Source organism: Notechis scutatus, chromosome 4, assembly GCF_049901735.1.
Source record: "Notechis scutatus isolate UNSWTSFEM ecotype Mainland chromosome 4, rNotScu1.2, whole genome shotgun sequence".
Lineage (NCBI taxonomy): Eukaryota > Metazoa > Chordata > Lepidosauria > Squamata > Elapidae > Notechis > Notechis scutatus.
In genome coordinates this window covers 139,215,110-139,242,863 of record NC_142012.1, presented here as the reverse complement: position 1 = coordinate 139,242,863, position 27,754 = coordinate 139,215,110, and the positions used below count along the sequence as shown (strand labels likewise).

The window sequence follows — 27,754 nt, the reverse complement described above, 5'->3', positions numbered from 1 at the left end:
GGTTCAATATATTGCATTTAGTTTAAAAGACTGCCAAATTGCAGATTGTAAAAGTCTGCAGTAGGAAACAATTGTACAATATCAGTTTCAGACAAATGTCTGACAGAATGCTGTAAAGAATATACTTTAAGGATTATAACCAAAAGCTTCAATAAAAAGATAAAGGCTTAAGAGATTGAAATGAAGGTGTGTGTTGTCAACCATAACATTAGTGTGTCAGATAATAAGGAGCAGTTAACACATGGTTGACTAAATTTCCTTAAGGCCATTAATAAAAACTTGCAAGAATAGTTACTGGCAGTATGAAAATGACATAGATAAATGATCAGAACTAACTCCAAGTAAGCTAAATGTAGAAGAAGAATTTCTGCTCCATCTGTTATTTTAAAATGTGATGCTTTATTCTCTATAAGATAGCCAATGAATTGGTGACAATTTTTTCTTTAATAATTTTAAAAGAAGGACTTTTAAAGTGTTCATCATTGTCCCAAGTTATGATCGAGCATTATGTGGACTGGCTGAATATTTGCCTGGCAGTATCTTCTTTGTAGTTTCAGGCTGTAATGACCAAAAAGATTATTCTTCAAGGAAGACTGTTGGCAGCTTCAGGGTTGTTTAGCATTACTAAGACGTGGCATGCTCCATTATATCAGTTTTCAAAATACAGTATATCTTAATACCTGATCTTTGAAAAATGAAGACTTCCATTGCGAATGCTCTTTGTTTGTTCTGTTCCCTTCCAATAATTTATATTCATTATGTGCCTTCAGTTTGGTGTCAGCTATTAGTGACCATATAGATAACTTTTCTCCATGATGATCTCTCCATTTTCCAATAGGCTTCCAATAGTATGTTCACCACTGTAGCTTAGTCTTTCCACTTTACTGCTGATCATTCTCTGATACTTCTCCATTATTATGGCCTTCTCAAGAGAGTTAGGTTTATACAGGGGTGGGATTCAAAATTTTTAACAACCGGTTCTGTGGGCATGGCTTAGGTGGTGGGCATGGCTTGGTGGTCATGTGACTGGGTGGACATGGCTTGGTGGCCATGTGACTGGGTGGCCATGGCTTGGTGGTCATGTTATTGGCTGGGTGTGGCCAACTCAATATCACTCACATTGAGGCACACATCTCCTCGCCTGGCCTCTCATGACTATGGGATGATGCAACAGTTATAAGTGTGAAAAATGGTCATAAGTCACTTTTTTCAGTGCCATTGTAACTTGTACCAGCAAAGGAGGGAAAAAAACTCCAGAGACGTTCCTGAGACAGGAAGTCTAGTCCTGCCAAGAATGTAATAAGGGTTAACGGAAAGGTAATTTCTGTAAGCAACAGCAGAATGTTTCCTTCCTGCCTTCCTTACAGGATTAGACCAGTAATTTCCTCTAACAACCGGTTCTCCGAACTGCTTAGAATGTTAACAACCAGTTCTAGAGAATAGGTGCGAACTGGTAGAATCCCACCCCTGAGTTTATACAAAATGTCCCCTGAATATGATAATATTAATCCTATTTCCTCCATAGTTATAGGGAATAGCACTGCTTGCATTATTGTGATCTTTGTAGCCATGGATTCATCACAGCATCTGAACATCTTTCACAAGGCCTTCATGGCTGCTCTACCAAATGCTTGGGTATGACATGTTTCTAAGTTGCTTGTTCTTTTACTCTTGATGGTTGATCCTAAATTGGAGAAGCTAGCTTCCATATGATCATTATTTGAGAAAGCAGGCAAATAATTGGATAGTGACTTGAGTTGCAAGATTCTATTTTTAGTACATAGAACTAAAGTCAAAAGCCTGGTGTATCAAGAAATATACAACTGTCTGAAATCTATTTAGAACTGATCAAGATTTTTTAATTTAAATTATTTAAATATTTAGACAAATTTTCATTAAAAATAGGAATAGACTTAATAGGAATAGACTTAAACAATGTACGTTTCTGCATTTCACATTATTTTTCAACTGTGCACACTTAGGTCATGGGGAAGGTACATTTCTAAACTACATTCTGACTTGCTGTGTGTGAATGAAAAAGGTCATTGCAAACATTGAACAAGACAAAAGCTATCATACAGAAATATGAGTTGAAGTAGATTGTCCACTCCTCATGATAAGTATAATTATCTGTTCCTTTTGGACTGTTTTGTACTATCTTAAACTAGACTAGCCTGCTGTTCTCATTATGTGGTCATTAAAATATTGTACCAGTAATAAAGTATTTAACAGCTAATATGGATATTATTCCAGTGATCATAGCCTCAATCACATATAGCAAAATAACTTGGACTTCCTCAGCTGTATGTCCAATAAAAGTAGAAAGTTACAAAGGAGGATTTGGTCCATAGTAATAAGAATTACTATATAACAGGATAGGTGTTCTGATCCCTCCAGATATCTGCTGTAATCATGTATCATTGAATATAGTGATTATATAATATCTGAGCTGAAGTGCAAAACATTATGAGGACACTCAGATGCCCACTCCATCATACCATAAGTTTATTTTGAACACACAGATATATAAGTGAAATGCCTCGGGTGTTTAAAACTTCATTATGGATTATTTCAATGCCCCCTTAATAGTTTTCCAAATTGAGTTAGAATAAGCAAAATATGAACAGATTCAACACCTAGAATAAGATAATAGCATGCAATTGGATGCTATGTCTCTGTTAGTGACCAACAGTAAAATTTCCAGACCTGATTTTTAAAATGAGCTAAATAAATCTGCTTCAAATTTAGTAAGAAGGCATGTATTCAGAACAAGCGAGTTGTATAAGCTTTGTAACCATTAACTTAATGAATATTCTGAACAGAATGTTTTTCATTAATGATGTTCCGCATTTTCCCCTGTGCTGTCCATAGCAGTTTTGTTCAAGATATCTGTATTCATGGGAGGTATCTCAATTATGTGCTGTGCCTATCCAATTAAAGAGTCTTTGATTAAATCATAGTGTTAGTTTTTGTTTTGAACCTCTGCTGTATTGTCCCTTTCAGACACCATCAGGGAGGAAAAAAGGTGAAAGGATGTAATCACCATTACAGTAAACAGTTATGATGTCGTTCTCATTACATTCTTCTCCTATTTGAGAAAGGATAGGAAAGATACCGGCACATGCAAGGAGAATCTCAGAAGTTTTCTTGCACTAGGGTCGGTCTCACCATTTCTGATCATAGAAGCTTAAAACAATAGCTGTGGTCTTTATAACAGATGTTTAATTGTTTCCTCTGGATTGTTATAGAATTGCTAGTCCTGGTCTTCTCACTCTGAAGTTAGATAGGTATGTATATCTGTATATCATACTTACACAGATATATGATTCATGTATGATTAAAAATCACAGTTAAAACAATTGTTTAATTAACTGTCAATGGTTTAAGAACAGTAACATTTAAAACATTGACTTATGTTAAATCATTTACAGTTCCTTTAAAGCATCTTTAATAAATATGTCAATTAATACCTAATAAGTGACACTAACATCATAAGCTATTAGGTTTATTTCAACAGTTCACATAGAAATCTTACAATAAGTGCTCTTAATTGTAGCATAGGAAAAAGATAGAAACATAAAGCTTAAATCATAAAATAGAACAATATGCGTTCTATTTTAAGGAAGGAGGAAAAACCACTCATTCAGTTATCTTTGTGAGCTGCACAATTCTAAAGTTTATCATAGAAGATGTTAATGAAGAAACATGCCTAAGCCATTCGTGAAGTTTCTGAGCTGTAGTTTAAAGCTAGTTTCAGTTACTTTATTGGTTCTATGCGTTTTATAAATTTGAATGTGTGCATAAGGGTTTCACTCTTAGTCAGGCATATAAAGCATGCATTATTTTTAAAAATGCCCAGTTTCTAAAATCATATTAAATTTAGGACCCTTTCAACTGTGACAAATTCTCACTATAGGAAAGTACATGTGGACAAAACAAATAGGAAAGTACATGTGGACAAACAGCAAACTGACAGCAAAGCAATGTTGTTTATATATATTTATTAAATTTATATGCCACTCATTTCACTATCAAAGCAATTCTTGATTTCTTAAAACAGAATAGAATTATACTGTGAAGCCCTGACCATATAATGATGCTGTTCAATTAAAATAAATATACAAATTAAATATATTAAAAACATTTAAATCCAGATTTAAATGAGAAGAGAAGCAAAGGTATTTTACCAATCTTTTAACAACATCTTGTTAAAAATGAAGTATTATCAGATGCATTGAAAAGAGATATGGCTGGGGAAAAAAGAGTTGCCTTAGATGAGATGGTCAGCACATAAATCTAATAAATAAATATTTTTTAAAAAAATCTCAAAGGGAATATTACCACAGCAAAGGTTGACTAAGTGGTAGAAATCTACATCAATTCTAATCTACACCAATTCTTAATAAACTAGAAACCTCTGGCCACAAACACTTCTGACTATGACCAAATCGGGTTCTCACCAAAAAAAATCACAATATTTTTTAACAGCCAATTTCCCCTTCTGTGCCATTTTTTTGTAAGCACCAAATTTCCAAAATTAGCATCTTTATTCATAACAAACCAATCTATTTTATCCTATTTACAGATACAGATAATCAGAGTTGGAAGGGACCTTGTAGGTCATCTAGTCCACCCCCCCACCCAAGCGGGAGACCCTACACCATTTCTGACAAATGGCAGTCCAATCTCTTCTTGAAAGTCTCAACTGATGGTGCTCCCACAACTTCCGAGGGCAAGCTGTTCCATTTTTTAAACTGTAAATTTAAACATGTATTTCTCATTATGTATTTTTGAATATATTTTCTACAAATGTAATTACTAATTATATCATCTCAAAGGGTCTACTTTTAAATACCTCAGCATGCTTCTTTTGCTGAGACCTTCATTGCAATATTTGTGGAAATTGCAAACCTGAGTGGAAATTAAAATATTCTAAATCATATTTTAGTCCAAACAATGTAGATGAAGTATACTTATTTGAAAACCTACATTTGCTGAATTTCTCAAGCATCAGATGCAAATGACAGATAAATTCAACTAGTCAATCTGGTAGACATCTGGGATTAACCTAAACATTGGCAGACCTTACTTTTAGAAGCTTGAAAATGGGCTTTGCAGTAAAAATGTAACTGCCTTTCTAATTAATTTATCTGCAAAACCCACACAGATTGTAGCTTTCCTTGCTTTGTAAGCTTCCTCTGTTTGAAGGTAGCTGCATAAAATATGCCTAACTTTCACCCTTTGCTTGTATGCCAAATTTGTAGTAAGTAAAGAGTCCAGTATTTTCTTTCTGCTGCCAATCTCTCAGATTCTGTTTTTAGGGCTGGAAATGGGCAACAAAAGCTGAGAAACAATCCTTCTTCCCATGAAAAAAGTAGGAAAACTGTTTCCAAGATGCCATCCAAAATAGCTATTTATTTTAAATCCATGCTATTTACTCTTGCCCACTGTTGCCTTTTTTTGTAGTCAGCCCAAACCAAAATGTCTATGAAAGAGAGAGCTGAGTGATCAGAATGGAAACATAATGTAAGCCTGTAGCTAAGAAATTGATCAGGTGGAAAGAACTTGGATCCTGAGGGTATTATCATCAATTTTATGATATTATAGGTGAGGAATCACAGCTTATTCATATAAACAGGACATGTCAGAAGAAGGGGGGGAACTGTCTTTAAAATAGAACAGCTAAAGGTGAATACAATTTGGCTATGTAATAGGCTGGGAATGAAATGAAGGTCATGTGGTTAAGGCACTAGCATAGAAATCAAGAGTGTGTGAATTTTAACCCTACTTTAGGCACAAAATCTAGCTGGGTAATTTTGTGCCAGGCGCTGTCTCTCAGAAAAACTCACTTCAGAGGATTGGTGTTGTGGGGAAAGTAGAAAGAGGAAGGAGTATTACAGTATGTTTGCCTTCTTGAATTCTTTACAAAAAAAATAAGAAAGATGAAACTTTAAAAGCGATGGTCTTCCTGCCACAGCTAGAGGATATGTGGATCAACTTTCTAATATGAATATTTTTCCATATATTATATACCTTGTCTCATAACTCCTGAAAAATGACAGCATTGGTAGTGATACAGAACATTAGTGGTACAAAGCAAGGAGGCAACTATCTTAGATCATGAAAACATAGGACGGCCACTCAATTCCCCTTGTTGCCCATTCTTTCTCAAGCCTTCAATAAACTTTATTGCGTAGTGTAAAGCTATGTGAGCTTCAGAACAATAGATGACAACAAATAGTCAGATTTCCTGCACTTCTTAGTTGCCTAATCTTGTGATTGTCTGGATTTTTGCTGCCCATGAATGGAATCTGAATAAGAGCCAAAAGACCAGAGAGGAAGCACAAAGGAAATGAGTGAGGAAAGAGATTTCACTGCTGCTGCTAATGCTTTTCCTTGCCCACTGAATTTTCAAGTTAGTGGTCTCTTCAACACAAAGAGATGCTCTAGAAATGAAGCCCTTTGAGAGCACTAATATGCATTTTTCTGTACTTCTGGTTCACTAATCCAAGAAATATCAGCTTAATCTGATAACTGTCTTTAAGGCTAGAAAAAGGATTCCAACAGATCTATCTTACTTGCCTTCTAGTAGCCACCAAGCCTGATTCTTTCCAGTATTGGACAACTTCAAAGTACATTATAGTTGGGATTATGTAGCACCATCATGCTACATTGCCTTCCAATATGTTGAATATTTGTTTTCATTGAAGGGAAAGTTTTAAAACATCTTAGCCAATAAGAGACACAAAAAAGATAAATATGTATTTTTACCCTCACTCCAACCTCAGAAGGACATAGGAAATCTTAGAGCAGGAGGTGTACTTTAAGTGGGGAGTTCAAATTGTTATATCCAACTAATGAAAATGATGGCCATTTATCTCCTGCCCGGAAACTGTTATATTCTTTTCTCAGTTTTCCATGTTGGTATTTACCTTTGATGCAGCATACATGCTATTCCCCTTTATATAATGAAAAATGCAGAAATGGAAGAAGGAAATAATAATTATTTGAGTATAAGGTATGAAAAAGGAAAAGAACTTAAAAACTGTTTACATCAATACCATTCATTTTACCTCTTTATAACTTCTTATTCTTGCTTCTACAATGCCTAGGAATCTTTCCACGCCTTGCTTTTTGCACCTTAACTTCTCAATATTTTTTGCAGATCTCATCAACTCAATCCATCTGTTAAAACAAACTCTGCTGTATATTAATCTCTTTTTCTAATACCTATGTGTTTGATATGGCTGCAAAAATTGGTTAACTTTTGAAGCATAACATCACTGTGTTGATATTGCTTTTCCAGTCTGGGAACCCAAAGAAGTTGAAATTGATCATCTCGTTATTTAAGCTACCATCTCAAAAGTTCTTTGTGCATTTCTTTGGCTTTATCACATCAACATAATGCATCTATAATGATCTGGGTTTTCTTCTAAAATCTCACTATTTATATTCAAGGGGGGGGAAAGATATTTAAAGTTATTCAGAGAGAAAATATAATACAGTTCTAAAACAACATAATTCACTAGAGAAATCTGTTATTTCTAGGTCAAAAATGAACCTGCATCATCTGTAGGAAATTGTCAAAAATACATTATTTTTCTAACACTTAAGCAGAACTTTGTAAAACCAGTCCTAATTTTTTCTGGCGAGTGAACTTCATTAGTAGTCAAAGTATGATGCCAACACAACAGCTCTTTACTGGATCTCTCCTTCCCTTTAAAAAAAATTACCGCACTCCTCTCCTAAGAGTTCATAAATGCAGCAATTAGAACAATTAGAGAAGATGCCTTTCCCCCTGCATGTAAAAGATGATTCTTCCTGTAGTGTGGTTGTGTTTCTGTCGATTTGAATTAGCAGAAAATGCATTTTTAATCATGCTTCAGATTGGTAACGTATCTTTATTATTAATAGCAGTTCAGAGCTGTGTATGAGAACATTTAATCTGCAGAGTTCCTTGCAACAGATGGGAGCCTTTGTTATACATTAGACCCATATTTCTCAACCTTATATGGGAAATTTTGGGACTTGAAGTCCATACATCTTAAAATTACAGAAGTTGATAAAAACTACATTAGACTTCTAAAGCTTCAAATATACAGTTGTGCTCAGAAGTTTACATACCCTGGCAGAATTTATGATTTCTTGGCCATTTTTCAGAACATATGAATGATAACACAAAAACTTTTCTTTCACTCATGATTAGTGGTTGTCTGAAGCCATTTATTATTAATCAACCGTGTTTATTCTATTTAAATCATAATGACAACAGAAACTACCCAAATGACCCTGATCAAAAGTTTACATACCCTGGTGATTTTGGCCTGATAATATGCACACAGGTTGGCACAAAGGGATTTGAATGGCTATTAAGGTAACCATCCTCACCTGTGATCTGTTTGCTTATAATTAGTATGTTTGTAGAAAAGGTCAGTGAGTTCCTGGACTCCTGACAGAACTTTGCATCTTTCATCCAGTGCTGCACTGACATATCTCGCTTCTGAGTCATGGGGAAAGCAAAAGAATTGTCAAAGGATCTGCAGGAAAAGGTAGATGAACTGTAAAAAACAGGAAAAGGATATAAAAAGATATCCAAGGAATTGAGAATGCCAATCAGCAGTGTTCAAACACCACTCAAGAAGTGGAAAATGAGTGGTTCTGTTGAAACCAAACTACGGTCAGGTAGACCAACTAAAATTTCAGCCACAAGTGCCAGGGAAATTGTTTGGGATGCAAAGAAAAACCCACAAATAACTTCAGGTGAAATACAGGACTCTCTGAAAACATGTGGTGTGGCTGTTTCAAGCTGCACAATAAGGAGGCACTGGAAGAAAGATGGGCTGCATGGCTGAGTCACCAGAAGAAAGCCATTACTACACAAATGCCACAAAGTATCCTGCTTACAATATGCCAAATAGCGCAGAGACAAGCCTCAAACCTTCTGGAACAAAATCATTTGGAGTGATGAGACAATATTGAGCTTTTTGGCCACAACCATAAATGCTACATTTGGAGAGGAGTCAACAAGGCCTATGATGAAAAGTACACCATTCCCACTGTGAAACACAGAGGTGGATCACTGATGTTTTGGGGATATGTGAGCTACAAAGACACAGGAAATTTGGTCAGAAATGATGGCAAGATGAATGCAGTATGTTATCAAAAGATACTGGAGGAAAATTTGCATTCATCAGCCCAGAAGCTGCGCATGGGACGTACTTGAACATTCCAACATGAAAATGATCCTAAACACAAGGCCAAGTCGACCTGTCATTGGCTATAGCAGAATAAAGTGAAGGTTCTGGAGAGGCCATCTCAGTATCCTGACCTCAATATCATTGAGTCATTCTGGGGAGATCTCAAACGTGCAGTTCATGCAAGACAGCCCAAGAATTTACAGGAACTGGAGGCTTTTTGCCAGGAAGAATGGGCAGCTTTACCATCTGAGAAAATAAAGAGCCTCATCCACACATACCACAAAAGACTTCAAGCTGTCATTGATGTTAAAGGGGGCAATACACCATATTAAGAACTGGGGTAAACTTTTGATCAGGGTCATTTGGGTAGTTTCTGTTGTCATTATGATTTAAATAGAGTAAACATAGTTGATTGATAATAAATGGCTTCAGCCAACCACCAACCATGAGTGAAAGAAAAATTTTGTGTTATCATTCATATTCTCTGAAAAATGGTCAAGAAATCATAAATTTTGCTGGGGTATAAATTTATGAGCACAATTGCACAACTGTAGTTGTTGTAGCAGTTGTAAAGACCACAGACAAAGCAAAGGGTGCTGCTAGTGTTTCATACTGTTGACACCATCATTACTAGTTCCTTGTCCCATAATGTTAACATTTTCAAGATCAACAGCAATGCCACTTGGACAACAGAAAATAAGAAAAGGGCCTTTATTAGGTATAAATGACTTTACATTTTGAGGACAGAATTTTGAAAACATTTTCTTAGATTAGATTACCATGTCAGTATATTTCATCCTTGCTAAAAAATTGGCCAAAGTGCCCATAGTGATGAAAAGATTAAAAAAACACCACTTATTAAATTATATTGAAGGGGGAAAAGATTTGGTTAGTATGTTTTCAACCCTAGAGTAAATCTGTTGAATCAAAATATGAATCTTTTAAACAAACAATTCTGTTTTTAGGATTGTCTGTATGTTTACTTCTGTGTTGTACTGTGTCTAATAAGTTGACTGTGTATTTTGCTTAAAACTGGAAAAAGATCTAAAAACAGCATGATTTTTTAATTTTAAAAAATGAAGATAACATTCTGGGGTAGGCAGGATCACTGGGAAGGAATACAATTTTCACTTCTATCTCCAGTGAATTTATTCCCAGCATGATTCTCTTCCTTCCACTCTATCCAATGACTTTTTGATGGAATGAGGTTTATTTAATCTATTTGTAAAGACAAACTTTGCATGTGTATATGAGAGAGACTGTTTATGTAAATATACATGCTTACCTAACCATACACACATGTATTTTAGTATGTACAGTAAATACACTGATATATATGCAACCCATGCAGACTTATAGCCTATCATCTGGTGCTTTATGAGCTTTCTGGAATTGCAACTACCATAACTTTATCTGGGAGGTTTCCTATATATACTTACAGGATTGCATTGTACATCTGCAGTCAATCAATCATTTCAGGCATCTTTTTCTTCTATTAAAAAACTAGTCTAAAAGCAGAGTCCTCCCCAAAATGGTGCATTGAGCAGGGGGGGGGGGATTTTTTTCTCCTGGCAGCACATAGCTGATTTTGCAGTCAAAACGGGTTCTTTGACAGAACACTTCCCAGATTTATGGACTTTCTGCATGTGAAATACAATAATAGATTGTTAACAGAGGCTTTGAAGTTCAGTTTTGTTGTTAATTTTTTTTATATAGTAGAGAGAGGATAAGCAATTTATGTGTATGGATGTTTTTTATTTTTTTAGTTTTGTTTTGTTTTCCTTTCTTTTGTTGAAGTTTTATTTTAACTTTGGAAATAAAATTTATTTTTTTTAAAAAAATACTGATCTTGAAGGAAATAAAAATAGGCAGTCTTTATTTGTTACTTTGTTATTGCGTAACAAAGAATGATGTTTCTACTATCAACTCAGACAGGCATTCCACTGAGTAATATATAGAGATATTTGGCTGGGAACATAATTTGTCCTTTAATATCAGGATATGTTTCTTAGATTATATTAGGGTGATTCAGAATTCAGAAACTATTAGCATACTTGTCATTGTTTGGAAGCCTTTGGGATCCCTTCCGCTTTAAATGAAGAAGTTTCATTTTGGTTTTGTGATGAAGTTTTACTATTCCTGTCTAGCCTTTTATAGTAATTGAAACTCAACTCCTAAGCAGTTCTACAAGCTTCCTAAAATTTAATTTTCTATCATTTTATTGAATTATACTCATTTATTATTTTTTGTGTGAGGATCAGAGTTCAAATGCTTAGTTTTAAATGTTTCTAATTTCGTTCTGCATAATTTTTCTGCTAGCACAATTTTGAACTCAGAGGAGGGAGGGAGGAAGACCTTGCCATTTCTAACTGTGCAGGTATTGTTCAATACTCCTGCCTGAGAACTTCTGACCTGGTTATTTCCAATTTGCATCTGAGTCCACAAGAAGCTTCTCTAGATTTTTTAGTTTATTTTGGTAGGTTATTGATATTGCAAGTATAGCATATTCCTACCTTTCATATATAGAAAAGTACTCCTTGTTTTCCTGCTTTGAATTTGTAAACAAAAGTTTGAAATATGCTGTATATACCCTGGACTATATTATCATATTCTCTTAGCCATTTAAGGTTGCTAATTAGGACTCTTAGCATATGAGACACTGATATGACTTCTGAACTATTTTGTTTTTTATTTGGGTTTACTTCCGAGTTTTGGCAAATTAATGATAAACAGTCAGAGCTGTGGATAAGAGGAAAGGTGTTTAGAGTCTGAGATATCCAGTTGATATGCTTTGATGCAAGCTAATTGGTAGAAGATTGCTTCTTTCTCTTTTAAATTAGATATTGTTAAAAATATCTACAAGAATAAAAGCAGAAAATGCCAATGTAGAATACTGAATACAATTTAATGCTCCCTTAAATCAAGCTGAAGTCTTGGTGACTGCAGTCATGCACTTTTCTTGGCCTGGTTTGTCTCTAAAACATACAGGTGAAACTCGAAAAATTAGAATATCATGCAAAAGTTCATTTATTTCAGTAATGCAACTTAAAAGGTGAAACTAATATATGAGATAGACTCATTACATGCAAAGCAAGATAGTTCAAGCCCTGATGTGTCATAATTGAGATGATTATGGCTTACAGCTCATGAAAATCCCAAATCCACAATCTCAGAAAATTAGAATATTGTGAAAAGGTGAAATATTCTAGGCTCAAAGTGTCCCCCTCTAATCAGCTAATTAAACCATAACACCTGAAAAGGGTTCCTGGGCCTCTAAATGGTCTCTCAGTATGGTTCATTAGGAATCACAATTATGGAAAAGACTGCTGGCCTGACAGTTGTGCAGAAAACCATCATTGGCACCCTCCATAAGGAGGGAAAGCCTCAAAAGGTAATTGCAAAAGAAGTTGGATGTTCCCAAAGTGCTGTATCAAAGCACATTAATAGAAAGTTATGTGGAAGGGAAAAGTGTGGAAGAAAAAGGTGCACAAGCAGCAGGGATGACCGCAGCCTGGAGAGGATTGTCAGGAAAAGGCCATTCAAAAGTGTTGGGGACTTTCACAAGGAGTGGACTGAGGCAGTCAGTGCATCAAGAGCCACCACACAGAGACGGATCCTGGACATGGGCTTCAAATGTCATATTCCTCTTGTCAAGCCGCTCCTGAACAACAAACAACATCAGAAGCGTCTTACCTGAGCTAAAGAAAAACAGAACTGGTCTGTTGCTCAGTGATCCAAAGTCCTCTTTTCTGATGACAGCAACTTTTGCATCTCATTTGGAAACCAAGGATCCAAAGTCTGGTGGAAGAATGGAGAGGCACACACTGCAAGATGCTTGAAATCCAGTGTGAAGTTTCCACAGTCGGTGTTGATTTGGGGAGCCATGTCATCTGCTGGTGTTGGTCCACTGTGCTTCATTAAATCCAGGGTCAACACAGCCGTCTACCAGGAAACTTTGGAGCACTTCATGCTTCCTTCCTCAGATGAGCTTTATAGGGATGCTGACTTCATTTTCCAGCAGGACTTGGCACCTGCCCATACTGCCAAAAGCACCAAAACCTGGTTCAATGACCGTGGGATTACTGTGCTTGATTGGCCAGCAAACTCGCCTGACCTGAACCCCATAGAGAATCTATGGGGCATTGCCAAGAGAAAGATGAGAGACATGAGACCAAACAATGCAGAAGAGCTGAAGGCCACTATTGAAGCATCCTGGTCTTCCATAACACCTCAGCAGTGCCACAGGCTGATAGCTTCCATGTCATGCCGCATTGAGGCAGTGATTGCTGCAAAAGGGCCCCAAACCAAATACTGAGTACATATGTATGCTTATACTTTTCAGAGGTCCGATATTGTTCTATGTACAATCCTTGTTTTATTGATTGCATGTAATATTCTAATTTTCTGAGATTGTGGATTTGGGGTTTTCATGAGCTGTAAGCCATCATTATCGCAATTATGACAAATCACAGCTTGAACTATCTTGCTTTGCATGTAATGAGTCTATCTCATATATTAGTTTCACCTTTTAAGTTGCATTACTGAAATAAATGAACTTTTGCACGTTATTCTAATTTTTCAAGTTTCACCTGTATATTTTCAAGAAAATTATGCTACTGCTTTTCATGAGTGTCCGGAGAGAGAGAGTGTCTGTCAAGAGGGCAAATGATGGAATGTGCACAACACCATCACACAAATGTCATTAGTTACATATCTATGGAGAGTCTCAGTCATCCAGGTCATGTTTGCCGAAAGGTGCTTTTTCAAGAGGCAACTGGACTTTCTGGTTTTTCTTTGAAGATGTTTTGCTTCTTCAGCTCTTCTCATACTTGCAATAGACACCAGGATGCAGGCCCCTTCAGTGGAATTTGCATGACAACATCAAGGCATGTCATTTTGGCATTGTTTTCTGTGGATGCCGCTGCTGCTTTCTGCAAAACAGTGGAAGACTAGACATTTAAAAAAAAACACACACACAGCCAAAGGCAAAGGAACAGAGGGAGAGAAAGAAATTTACCTGCTGAAGAGAGAATTACCTCTCAGTGTGACAGTTGTGAAATACAACTGATTGTTTTTCTCATTTTATTCACAGCTTCTATTTTTTTAAAAAAAACTCTTAGCCATTTTGATTCTATTTTTTTTTTAAAAAAAACTCTTAGCCATTTTGATTTTGTCTTTCTACTAATCAAGATAGGTTCCTTCTTCTATAAAAATTTAAAAATAGAATTCAATTACTTATTGATTTATATATAATTGCTACCCCAAAGACGTTTCCTCTAAGCACTAAAGGTAAAACATCTTCTAACAACCCGTCCATCTGTCAATGATCAAAAGATCTCCAACATTTAATGCAGGTACACTTAGTCCTGAACTTAATGCCCTCTAGAAATATCGTTTAGATTTCAAATCCCATGATATTTCCAGTCCATCAATTATTTATACATTATAAAATCAATCAAATAGGGTTGATTTTATTATTTTTAATGTTAAGTGATTGCCTTATTTCTAATAACTGCTGTGCCAAAAATCCATCCTGCAGGTTCTAAAGAAAAAAGGATGCTCTGTTTTTCGACTTTATTCTCAGAGTAGATGAGAATGTCTTTCAAATGTATATTACTATTTCTTAGCTTATTGTTTGTTGGCAAAGAATATTACTCTTTGTGAGTTTGGGCATTTTTTTCTGTGAATATCTTTCCATCCATCTGAAACATCCCTGGCTTTTCTCAGTCTGAGAATGCCAATGAGACAAGTGATCATATTAAGTCTTCCCCTTGTGATTTAATTCAAGAATGGGAAATTATGCCAGGGGCAGGCCACAAAAGACATACTGGAAAATAGCAATAGTAATAGCACTTAGACTTATATACTGCTTCACAGTACTTTATAGCTCTGTCTAAGCAATTTACAGAGTCAGCATATTGTCTTCAACAATCTGGGTCCTCATTTTACCAACCTTGGAAGGCTTAAATGTTTAACTGGAGAATACTCACCCAGCATGTTTGTGTCTTTGAAATGATGTAGTTGTGCAAAAGACATGAAACAGATCATTTGTTTCAATTTATATCATTTGCATAATGAATCCAACTTAATTTTATGTCATATTTCTCTCAAGAAATCACATAATAATTGTTACTTTTATATTAGCATTTCCACATTCTAAAATTTTTCCATTCATTTTCCATTTCCTTAATAAATAATTTACAGATACACAAGTTTATATATTTGCTTCTCCATTTGTGTAACTTGTTTTCCCCATTTTGCTATCAAACATTTTGGTCTTTGGTGCATATATTTTAGGATTCATATTCCTCATTGCATCTTAGTCTATCTAATATTGGCATCAAATAATTTGTTTCTAGGCCAATAACAGCATAATCTGTATCCACCTATTATATTTACATCCCCAAGCATTCTTATATTATTATTATTATTACAAATAATCAGAGAGAGAAATTGCATATTGTTACTCCCTGGTCTATGCTGAACCATTTGCTAAGCATACCTCTTAGTTTTATACATGCTTTGCTTTCATCACATAAAAGTCTTATCATATTCAGCAATCAACCTTCAAATGATTACTTTTTATGTTAATCCATAAAAAATATTATTCTCTTGCCACTGCATAATTCAAGGATTAATTTTAACATATTTTAATGCACAACAATAATTTTCAGACAAAAAATTGACAGCTTTCGGCCTGCCAATTGCTGAGTGTGGCATACTCTCCATTTATCACTTCTCACAATCTTCTGTCAATCCATAACTTTTAATTCAAATTTATTACTGGGAATGTCTCATAATTATAAACTTGAATTAATTACTTCTAAAGCATTTGGAAGAAATTATACCTTTTATGTTGATTTATACTAAATTATGAAAAGTATGATGTGTGTTAAGAAATGCTTTAAAAAATTCTATCTTGGACTTCTGGGTTGAGCCCTCTTCGCTGACAGACATAGATCACGATTGTCCGCGGCTATGGTCCGTGCCCTTTCCTTGGAGAGCCCCGATCATTGCGATTAGGGGCTGAAGCTGCCTTGGAGGGGTGGTGGAGTAAGGGGAAGCCACCAGCCAGGTTGAGGGGAGCCGTATCTCCCCTTCTGGGCTTGGTCTTTTTCCCCCCAAAGACAACTGAAGCCGTGGTTTAAAATGGCCACCCCGAAGAGGAGGACTCAACTGGACTAAGATTTGTGCAGGAGTGAACAAAAAAGACGTGGATAACATCTGAGCTGGGACAATTGGGCAAAACAACCAAACAAAAAGTACCCCGGGATTAAGGTAACATTGAACTTTTAAGAAAAAAAAGTGAGCGGCAAAAATACAAACAGACAGGAAAAAAATAAGAAAATAATTTTGACAGCTAAGCAGGGCTTCGAACCAGGAAAGGAAGAAGCCAGAACTAAAGACTCAATTAAATTGGATTACAATATTTTGGCAATAAACAGGCATAAAATAAAGCTGGACTTAAGATTGTCAAAAATAATAATAATAAAATTTACAAATTGGAGACTGGATTGCTCTGGAATATTGAGGTTCGAAAAACCCTAAATGATAAAATAGGGGGAAAAGGTGAAGACTTTGTATAGTAGAGAGTGCCACCTTCTGGACAAAAACTTAAATTCAAACAAAAGGGAAATCATCCTGTTTCTTTATGAACTTGTGTCGATACAATGTTAAAGAAATATTGAAACAAAGTAAAAATCTTAGAAAGTGAAAGCTGAACCAGAACAAAGAAAGAAGCAAGGAAAGACTGACTGCGGGATTGATGGATGTTTTTGGTATAGACCCTGGTTCGAACAATTGAGAATTTTAGAAAACTTGAAGAAGAAAGAAGGAAAGTAAAAGTGTTTTTTGCAGACTTTAACGATCATAAAATACAAAAGTGTGTAATGATGATATCTCTTCGGGAATTAAAAATGGAACTTTAAAATATGAAAGAATTACTACAGGAAAGAGGCGAATCACTTTGCTCTGTGTTAGAAGAAATGGAAAGGGCGATTGAAGAACAAAAAGAAAGAACTTCAGAGGAGGAGGAGTCAGCTCAAGGAGAAGCCATCTTAAATAGTCAATTAACACAAAGAACACTACAAAGACGACGGGAAAGAAGGAAGGCTAAAAAATTGAGATTTAAGAAGGTAATCAGGAGAGGTAGAAAGGTGCAGCAGAAAAGGGGAAAGGAAGATATCAAGAAAGAGAGGGATATAAACTGAGAAAAGATATGGGAAAAAGAGGGGGAGGAGAGGCAGTAAGAAACAGGTGCAGGAAATAAAGAAACATGGAAATAGTAAAATGATGAAAAGAAATTGTTTTTATAGAGATAATGGCTGATGAACTAAAAAGGGGATTCTGCAGGGTGACAAGGAGTAACAAGAATATATTTGCAATTAAAAATACTTAGAAAATAGGGTAATATAGATTATTAAAGGAGGGATAGATACTGATAACTCTTATTAGATGAATATACATTTTTATTTTTATATTTAAAACAAAAGTTAAGGTCTACTGAAGAAATTGTAATAATTGAAATGAATATGAAGATGTTTAAAAATGAGGTCAATATCAGTGACCAGGAATTAAATAGTCAATTTTTCCCTTTTACTTTTTTGAAATTAGAAATAAAATTATGGGGGGAAAATATATTGCGGAATCCAAATGAAAAGATGTAATGATTATTATTGTAACTACTTAAAAATAAAGGTTTATTGGGAATTAAGATGAGGGAATAAAGGTATATTTTAACCACTGAGGTGTCACACTCAAAGCAGTAAAAGGGGGGAAACCTATGCTTGTTTCTTTTTCTCTTGTGTTAAAACTTGTATTAATCTAGAATTTATAGAAAGAATGTATGATGAAAAGAACTATTTAAATTAATAAGCTAATACAGACTATTAAAAGGAAGGAGAGACATTGGTAACTTTTTTATTAAGCAAACATATATTGTTATTTTTATTCTTAAAATAAATATTAAAGGATTATATTTGAAATAATTGAAATGAAATGAAAGGATGTTTGGATTGAGATTAATGTAAGAGATTAGGATTAATTTGCTTGTTTTTCTCTTTTCTGAAAGCTTGGAATGGAAAAGGTAATAATAGAATAAAGTATGCATATATGAATGTATAACTATTGTCATATTTGTATGTAAAAGTGATGATCCAGAAATATGTTGTCCACTAAAAAGAGCTTTTTGTTTTTATGTGAAAAATTGAATAAAACTTGTTTTAAAAAAATATTCTATCTCATAAATCTTGAGGCATATTTAGCAGTTAGATATAAAGGAGAAATTTGTTTTACTATGCCAATAGTTTTCACACTTTTAGACACTTATGTGTTTTTAAAAATTTGCAAACTTTTAAATTTTTTGTTCAAAAAATCAATACACAACTGCAAAATTTTAGTAATGATTTCCTTTTTTTCTCCAGCCCTGACATCATTATCAAAGTCAGTTCCCTCTGAGAACTCTTAAATCATACTATGAAAGAAGATCCCATGCCACATCCTTGTTTCATCATTCAAACATAATCAGAATAAACTATGTATTTGTCATCAGAGAAAATAAATCAAAATCACGGTAACAATGTAGAACAACAATGCTATATTAGCTACCAACTAGTAAAAAAACTATAAATATAAGCAATCAAAGACAATAATAACTGGATACTTGAGTAATCTTTATTGTGAGAAAGGATGACTGGCCCAGAGGGGTTCTATATGTGAAGATAGATTTGAAAATGAATCTCTAAAATTAAATATTACCCAGAATTCATGGTTATCTTGAGAAATAAAAATCTGAAAGTGTACCTGACAACAAAAAATAACATACAATAGGAATAAAGTGTACCAAATGAAAGCCTCCACCATTATCTCCAAGACATTAAGTCATGTAGCAATAGCACTTAGATTTATATACCGCTTCATAGTGCTTTACAGTACTCTTTAAGTAGCTTATAGGCAATCTGGGTCCTCATTTTACCAAGTGTCATAACTTCAGTATGACTGTCATGACAATTTAGCATACTTTCATAATGATGAGTCAGATTCTTAATGACTATTTAGGGAATACTTGTACTGCAAAACTAGCAATTCAAATGCATGCAAATGTGAGTAAATAAATAGGTACCACTTCAGTAGGAAGGTAACAGTGTTCCATGCATCTCAGCATATAGTCATGCTAGCCAAATAACCACAGAAGTATCAGACAATGCTGGCTCCTTCAGCTACAAAACAGAGATGAGCATTTCCCCCTAGAGTCGGACACACTTGGACTTACAGAAATGGCTAGTTTATATTACTATAAAAAAACTAAAAAGTTGTGGTTTATATTTTACTGCAACAGAGGGAGTCAGAAGTCAATGCTTCTTTTTCTTTTTCACAATTCTTCCTCACTTCTCTTCCCCACTCCTTTCCCCCCGCTATTTTCCTATTTACGTTTGTATTTTGTATCTTATCTTATAACTTCATAAAATGTCAAAACTTGGACACAACAGGACAGGGGAAACTTTTACCTTTTTAATGCATCTCCATACAAGATAATTACTTGCGCATAGCCAATTAAATAGATGCATTGTGTTATGCTTGTCTCTAAAGGTATAAATACTGTAACCTTGTTAACCCTGTCATATAGCTTAGGAGACAGGTCCCACATACAATAGCTAAATATTTTTCTCCTTATTGGTTAGTTTCCTTTATTCACAGGGCATAGAGTAAATGATACATAAATTGGGCTTTGCTTTCATGGAAATCTGAGTAGTGAACTTTTTGAATCAGAGATAGCTGATGTAAGAACAATAAATTCTCAGACACCTGAGGTTACTGAGGCTGGAAAGACTGATTCTGAGATTACCATATCAAAGGTTAGTTAAAAATAACTTATCTAGGGAGTCTTTCAATACAGTCTCAACGTAAAGTTCATCCTTGGGGGATAAAGAAAATTGCACATAAGGATTAATCCAAGGTTGCCTTGAGATTTATCTTTGGCAGGAGTTTATAAAATAGAGAGAAAGGCTTGGCCATCACAAATAGGTAGGTATCCATACAAAAAATGTCAAGATTAATAAGAGAGGATTCTAATTAGTTCAAAGTTAATCTTTGAAGTTTTCACTGTCAAGAAAGGCAATTAAAAGAAGGCATCCTTTCTTGTGTCACTTTGGCTCAGACTTAACAAGATATCTTTAACCAGTCACTCATTCTTACTGTAACATATTGTGATAAAATTGGAATTATATTTCAATAGGAAAAAAACTGCAACTGAGAATGGTCAGTAAGTTATAGAACAACTTGCTTTCCAGATATCATTGCAAAAAGCACTTCCCTACTACTAGTAGTATATTAATGTAGAAACCGATGACAAAATATCTATCTGAATAGACCAGTAAAATATATCATACATTTTACTTATTTTTTATTTATTTATTTATTTGATTTGTCAATTGTTTACAAGATAATAAGTACAAGTGTATACATAGTTGTGAATATATGAAATGGGTACATATAAGAAAAATAAAAGAATAAGAGAAACAATAGGACAGGGACGGTAGGCACGTTGGTGCGCTTATGCACGCCCCCTACAGACCTCTTAGGAAAGGGGTGAGGTCAATAGTAGACAGTCTAAGGTTAAAGTTTTTGGGGTTTGGGGAAGAGACTACAGAGTCGGGTAGAGTATTCCAGACATTGACCACTCTATTGCTGAAGTCGTATTTCCTGCAATCAAGTTTGGTGCGGTTTACTTTGAGTTTGTATCTGTTGTGTGCTCTTGTGTTGTTATGGTTAAAGCTGAAGTATTCATTGACAGGTAGGACATTGCAATGTATGATTTTATATACCATGCTTAAGTCGGACCGAAGACGGCGTAATTCGAGGTTTTCTAGTTTTAGAATTTCGAGTCTGGTGGCGTAAGGTATTCTATAACGGGTAGAAGAGTGGAGAACTCTTCTTGTGAAATACTTCTGGACTTTCTCGATTGTGTTAATATCACATACGTGATAAGGATTCCAGACTGATGAACTGTATTCGAGTATTGGTCTAGCAAATGTTTTGTATGCTCTGGTTAGTAGTGAGATATTACCAGAGAAAAAGCAACGTAGGATTAGGTTAACAACTCTTAATGCCTTTTTGGCTATGTAGTTGCAGTGAGCTCTAGCACTTAGATCATTAGAGGTGAGTATTCCCAGGTCCTTTACAGAGCTTGGGTCATCAACAAGATCTTGACTATTCAGCTTGTATTTTATTTTCTGATTTTTTTTTACCAATATGTAAGACAGAGCATTTATTTGTTGAGATTTGGAGTTGCCATATGTTAGACCATTCAGATACATAGTCTAGATCTTTTTGAAGGGTAGTAGTATTGTCTGTGGTATTGAACAGCTTTACATCATCAGCGAAGAGAACGCAATTGCTCTTGATATGATCACAAAGGTCGTTTATGTAGATTATGAAGAGAGTTGGTCCTAGAACACTGCCTTGGGGAACACCACTATTGACAGGTACTGGATTTGATAGGGCGTTCCCAATTTTGACCATTTGTTGTCTGTTTGACAGGAATGCTTCTATCCAGTTATTCAGTTTGCTTATTTTATTTATGTATTAAATAATGTTTAATATTGAAAATTATTAAATATTACATTGAAAGTAAATAAATAAAATTCTGCCTGTCTTGTATTTAAGTTTTGATTCCTTTCTTTTCCTCATAGAGTTGGAATTGATCCAGATGAGGATCAAAGGATAGAAACTGCGACTCAGGCAAGTTAAAATTTAAATATAAATATTTGAAAAGGAATTTATATTATATGTATAGAACTGAATGCTTTAAATGTGTTTACAATGTATTTTCTAAGATGCTCAGGAAAATCTCCAATTCTGATCTTCAAATCAGGAAATCATATATCTTTTGTGCATTCAATAGTCACCCAGATTGTAAAATAAATTATTTTATTGTTGATGGACATATGCTGAATAATTTCAGTTTTGATATTTTAATAAAAGAAATCATTAGCTGTTCCTCATTTCAATTTCTAAAAGCATTTTGGAAAATTATGTGCTTTGTAATCAAAGACATGTTTATTATTCATATTCTAAATTTTGAGGAATTTCTTACATTTCTTACACATTTGTAAATCTTTGTAAATCTTCTGAATATGTCTTATTTCCAGTCTTGTTTCTTGAAGACTGGTTTTAGCAGCCTTCCCCAATCTGATTAAAAACTCTGGAAACTATAGTCCCAAAATATTGGGAAATACCAGATTGAAGACAGTAGTAAATATTGCAATTCAAAAACCAGACTATAATAAGTATTCAGAGTATCCATAGTTCCATCATGATTGGTAGTTAATACCGAACCAACAACCTCTAGACATACATTTTTTAGAGTCCACTTTATAAGCCCTCCATCCCTACCTTCATTCTTTCTTTTATGATATGCATCAATGAAATAAGCCCATGAAAGCTGATGCCACAGTACATTTTTAGATCAAAAATTCAAACCCACAAATGATATAGATTTAGGGATATCATAGGCATCTGGGTTTGGGACAAGTAACAAAACATGTGTTGCAACTTCATTAGACACCCCTTATTTATTTTCAGGCAGCATCATGATCCCAGTACAAAAAGGCAAAACCTGAATTATGATATCCCAACACATTTTTTGTATACTATTATTTGATGTCATTGAAGTTAAGAATATATATTTATTTGTAACATACACATTTCTCCCCTGCCAACTCTACACTGGGGATCTTTACTCCCAAGAACCTGATGCAGCTGTTTCATTCTATTCCCAACAGTTGAGTTGGCCTCAAAGAAAAGGCTGAATAGGGAAAACAGGTTTCATGTTCTCTGTTATGAGATAATATTGCCTGAGTGCAAATAAAGGGAATAAGATAAAATAAGGAGCAATTGCTATTCCTCTAGTAGTACTATAGGAAGTCTTTGTGTCTTTTATGGGTACTACTCTGGAAATAATAATTATGCTCATACATTAAAAGCATAAGGGAATATTTGTGATAGTTCCAATTTGTTAAATTCAAATATTGTCATAATTAGGAATGAAAAAATCTGAAATCCAATAGTAGTTGTCAGATTACATTTTAATACTCATGCTTTAAAATTTCCAAAATGGTCTTGGTTATTTTCACTGTGTGAATGTTTCCAAATATTGCATTATCACAGTTTTTTTTAAAGTGCAACTATTCTTGAATACGATGACCTAATCTAATTACTTTACATTCATCAGAGTATAACTTTTTTGTGCCTAGCCAGATTTTCATTTCTCAGTACATTTATCACTTAACCTGTCATGAATTAGTAGTTCATTTATTTCCACTTATTAATAGTTTCATAATGCAGTATTATGAGATCATCAATAATGTTCAGTAGTAATTAAATGCAGCCACTTCACTGTATTTCAACTTCTCTAGAAAGCTTCATTTATTTAACTTAGCTTCATTTATTTAACTTAAAAACTTATCTTGTTTTTAAAATAAATAAATAAATAAAAGCTTTCAAACTGGAAAGCATATTGAATATTAAATACCAATAATAAGTAAAATAAATTACAACCTTATTGAGAGTTTACATAGCAAACCTTAAAGCAAAAATAGAGTACCTTTTTTCAGCCAGACAACCTAATGGGATATTGGAACTATGATTCCCAAAATAGGATAGAAATAACCTAGCTTTTTAAAAATAATGGTGTTTAGACTTTAACTCCCAGAATTTTCCAGCCAGCCATCGATCAGAATATAGAATAGAATACTAGAGTTTGAAGGGACCTTGGAGAACTTCTAGTCCAACACCCTGCCCAAGCAGGAGAGTCTATACCATTACAGACAGGTGGTTGTCCAATTTCTTCTTAAAAATCTGCAGTATTGGAGCACCAACAACTTCTGAAGACAAGTCTTTCTACTGATTTATTGTTCTCACTCAGGAAATTTGGCCTTAATTCTAGATTGGTTCTCTCCTTGATTAAAGTTTTCATCCATTACATCTTGTATTGCATCCTGAATAGGTGTTTTGGAGAATAAGTTGCCCCCTCTTCTTTGTGGCAGCCCCTTAGATATTGGAACACTGCTATCATGTCACCCCTAGTCCTTCTTTTCATTAAACTAGACATAGATCATTGTGGGGAAAATAAAACACAGTAAATAGCATTTTTGAATAGACCGGTGGCTTTCATTCCACCTTCTGGCACTGCTTTAGCAGCATCAATAATGAGGATAGAATGCTTTATATATCATTAACATAACAACTTTAAAGTTGATAAAATAGAATCAACACATCATACATGTAAAAACCACTGCTCTGTAAACTAAAGGTAGCCATCTTATACAGGTAGACTTCCAATCAAGACATCCATAAACCCTGATCATTACAAAAAGGATTCAGTCTTTAATAACCAACTGCTTAATATCCAAGACCAGAGATCCTGTTTTATTTGCTCATTCCATAAGTTTGGATAGAGTCAATAAGACTTTAGGAGGTCCCATTTACTCTGTCATAATTTCTGTCTTCAGGAATAGCATTGCCTGGAAATTTGAATTGGCCTTCAACCTGCTTTCTCTTAAATGTGCCTTAAAATTAATTTTATCTCAGGCTCTTGACAAGGAAGAAATGCACCTCCCTATTGAGTGGTTTTAAAGGGTTTTAGTGAATATTTTATAATGCAATATGACCATTATACTTTTCTATTTGTGATTCCTTTTCTTCCTTCCTTTTTTATTTCTGATTATTTGCTTCTGTTCCAGAAATAATTTGAAGTTATCAACAAGTACAGGCATTTTAGAAATGTGAATTATAAATAAAATTCTCAAAGTTTTGTGAAAAGGATCTTGTTACTAAATCATGTCAGAGCACTTACTAAAGTTATTATAAATAATTAGGTATTATTCTGCAATATTGTTAGTATGAATTGGCTAGAATTATCTATTTCCTTCAACAAAGTGGCATTCAGGGAGTACTGCTATTTGGTTGGCTGACATGATTTAGTGAACCTCTTAAGGCACATTTTCTCAGGATAAAGATAGGCAATCTGATTCTCTTTTGGATGGCAATTTTTGTATCCCTTAACACAATCCCATTATTCATTGCATTATAATTTGGATTTATGTTTCAATCTAAAACATTCAGAAAACAACAAATTGCCTACTCCTGCTCAGAAATTTCTATTGTACAAGAGCTTTTGTATAATAATTCTGAAAGAACAGTCTAGGTCATGGGTGTCAAACTCAATCATATCATGTCACACAAAGTTTTTTGCCTTTGCAGAGCTGGGGTGTGCATGATACATCTAGCCCACGGGCCACCATGACACCCGTGGTCTAGATTTACTATTACTATCAAGGAAAAGTGCAAGTTAATTTAATAATACCTAAAAGATTTTATTACTCAATAGAAATTAACTGCTTTGAATTGAGAAGCTATTCATAATCCTTCCCTCACCTGTTTCAAACACAATTCATATTAAATCATAGAACTTAGGTGCACTTGTCCATTAGCATTTGTGACAGACTATCATGTTGAAATGATGTATTTTACAATAAGTGCAATTTATTTCACTAACCAGATTGGAAAATCATCATAATTTAGTGTGATATAATCAAGAATAAATAAATCTTATACATACACATACTTGTTTTTCTTCCCTTCAGTCCTTCAGCACACTCAAGTTTTTGTTTAACATAACATCTGAACCAAAGAATTATGGAAAGTAATAATTCAGGCTTCTCTGAAACAAGATTTCAAGATATTCAAAATATTAGTCAGCATTCATATTATCACTATTTGTTAGTTTGGTCAATAGAGCAAGCCATTGGAAGCTTCCTAATTCCCAACTAATCATCCCAGGAAAGAGACTGTCTATGACCTGTGAACCACAGCTGAATAAACTTCTGTATTCAATTATATCCAATATTCTCAAGAGCTCTCATGAAGTCTCTAATAGCAAGATTCTGTGATATACCAAATGTATAAAAGCCCTTCCACTGATTTTAATATATTCATGGCTTTCTAAGAATAACTGCTAGTCTTAGTTCATTAAATGTGTTGTTGCAAGTGTTATTTTTATAACTTTTTCAGGGCACCATATTTTATTACCACAAATATTTGCAAATTCAGCAGTGCTATGTTTTGAAATACTTTTCATTTTACCATAAATTCAGTGCCCTTTTTCCCTTTACACACGGGAGATCTTCTTGACCACTCTTTGCCTATTGTCCTTAAACCCAGAAAAATCAAGAACGTCCTTGCTTCAGCAAAATGTAGAAGATTTTTTTAATGCCCTCATAATAGTAAGAGTATTTATTTTCCATACCATTGAACATAGGGACCTTGTTTCCCAGCCTGAGTTCAATACAGGTGTGCAATATAATTAGATATTCCCTGATTGGGGAAGATTGCAGCAGACCACGATTATTGCAGGAATGTTTTCATTTAAATCTGGAGTACACAATTTCAAAAGCGGGTAGGGTTCTTTTGTTTTTTAAATGGTTTTCAGTGCTGAAATAGGTACTTTAAATCTCTTCTGCATGGAATCTCTTTCATCTTACCTGAAACAGCTGCTGCTGCTTCTGGGTCTCGTAAGCCTCAATCCTCCTTCAAATAATTTACTCAGCAATTTACCTGTTGCTGAAGCTGTCGGCTTCTTTCTCTTGCACTGGCTGAATGCTGCCATCTGACCTGCTTATTCCTTTGCACCTGTAAGCTTCCTATTTCTTATTAGCAGCAAAGAAAGAAACCTTTACTGACCAAGGTGCTGTAAGGAGAAATGATTTGCACTTTCCCCTTTTTTGTTTTCTGCTTACTGTAAGCATTCTTGCTTGCTTTAACGCTTTGTCTCTTTGTTTCCTTATCTCTTTGCCCTTTTCAAATTCTCTTTAATTCCTCTTCCTAGCCAGGACACAAGGCTAAATGTCTGCTCCATCCCTTCAGCCCCTGATATTTTTCTACAGTTCTTTATCCCTTTGCTAATTATTCACTTTCATTTTTTTACCTTTCATATTTATTAATCCTGACTTTCTCCACTAGCTCCAAGCTGTCTAGTAGCAGATACATTATGTCTTCCTCATCTCAAAGTCTTTGCTCCCTCTCCCACCTGCTATGCCCTGTTCTAACTTTTGATTATAAATCTGGAACTTGGCACCAGGTTTTGACTTTTTATTATCTCTTGGCAAATTCCTATTAGTCTACCACTCCATCCACTCCAATACAACCATTCGGGTTCCATTTATTTGTGAGGCTACACTTCTTTCCTCCAGAGGTCCAAGGCAATGTTAAAAAACACAAAAGAGGCTCAGCACTTATAGCCTATGTTAGATCTACCTCAGCTTGAACCTCTAAGTAAGAATGATCCTTAACACCATTGGGATGAGAAAGGTATAAGTAGTTTACTCGAAAGCAAGTGAAATATTGTAGTGCAAAGCCAGAATTGAAATTTGCATGCCAAAACTCCAGATGAAAACTTTTCCTCCTTAAGCACTTAAGCACTGGTGCCCCGTTGTCCAATCAATTTCAAAGAGGATGCTTTGGAAAAGGCAGGCTGATTGTAGGCTGGCTTGCAGCTGCAT

At 34.7% G+C, this 27,754-nt stretch overlaps 1 protein-coding gene and 1 long non-coding RNA gene across 2 annotated transcripts in view; one reads left to right on the top strand and one right to left on the bottom strand.

The window, feature by feature from the left end:
• SLC9A9 (solute carrier family 9 member A9) overlaps positions 1–27,754 on the top strand; it is a 242,481-nt gene that overhangs the window by 146,192 nt on the left and 68,535 nt on the right. Inside the window, exon 13 of the mRNA XM_026664681.2 lies at positions 21,887–21,935. Within this exon, the coding sequence (XP_026520466.1) occupies positions 21,887–21,935 (49 nt within the window). The remainder of the gene's footprint in view (positions 1–21,886; positions 21,936–27,754) is intronic.
• LOC148130940 (uncharacterized) lies at positions 10,761–25,916 on the bottom strand. The gene is made up of 3 exons (XR_015749484.1): positions 25,816–25,916; positions 13,908–14,128; positions 10,761–10,837 (listed from the first exon to the last, which is right to left on the bottom strand). It is a non-coding gene; the product is annotated as an uncharacterized LOC148130940 (long non-coding RNA).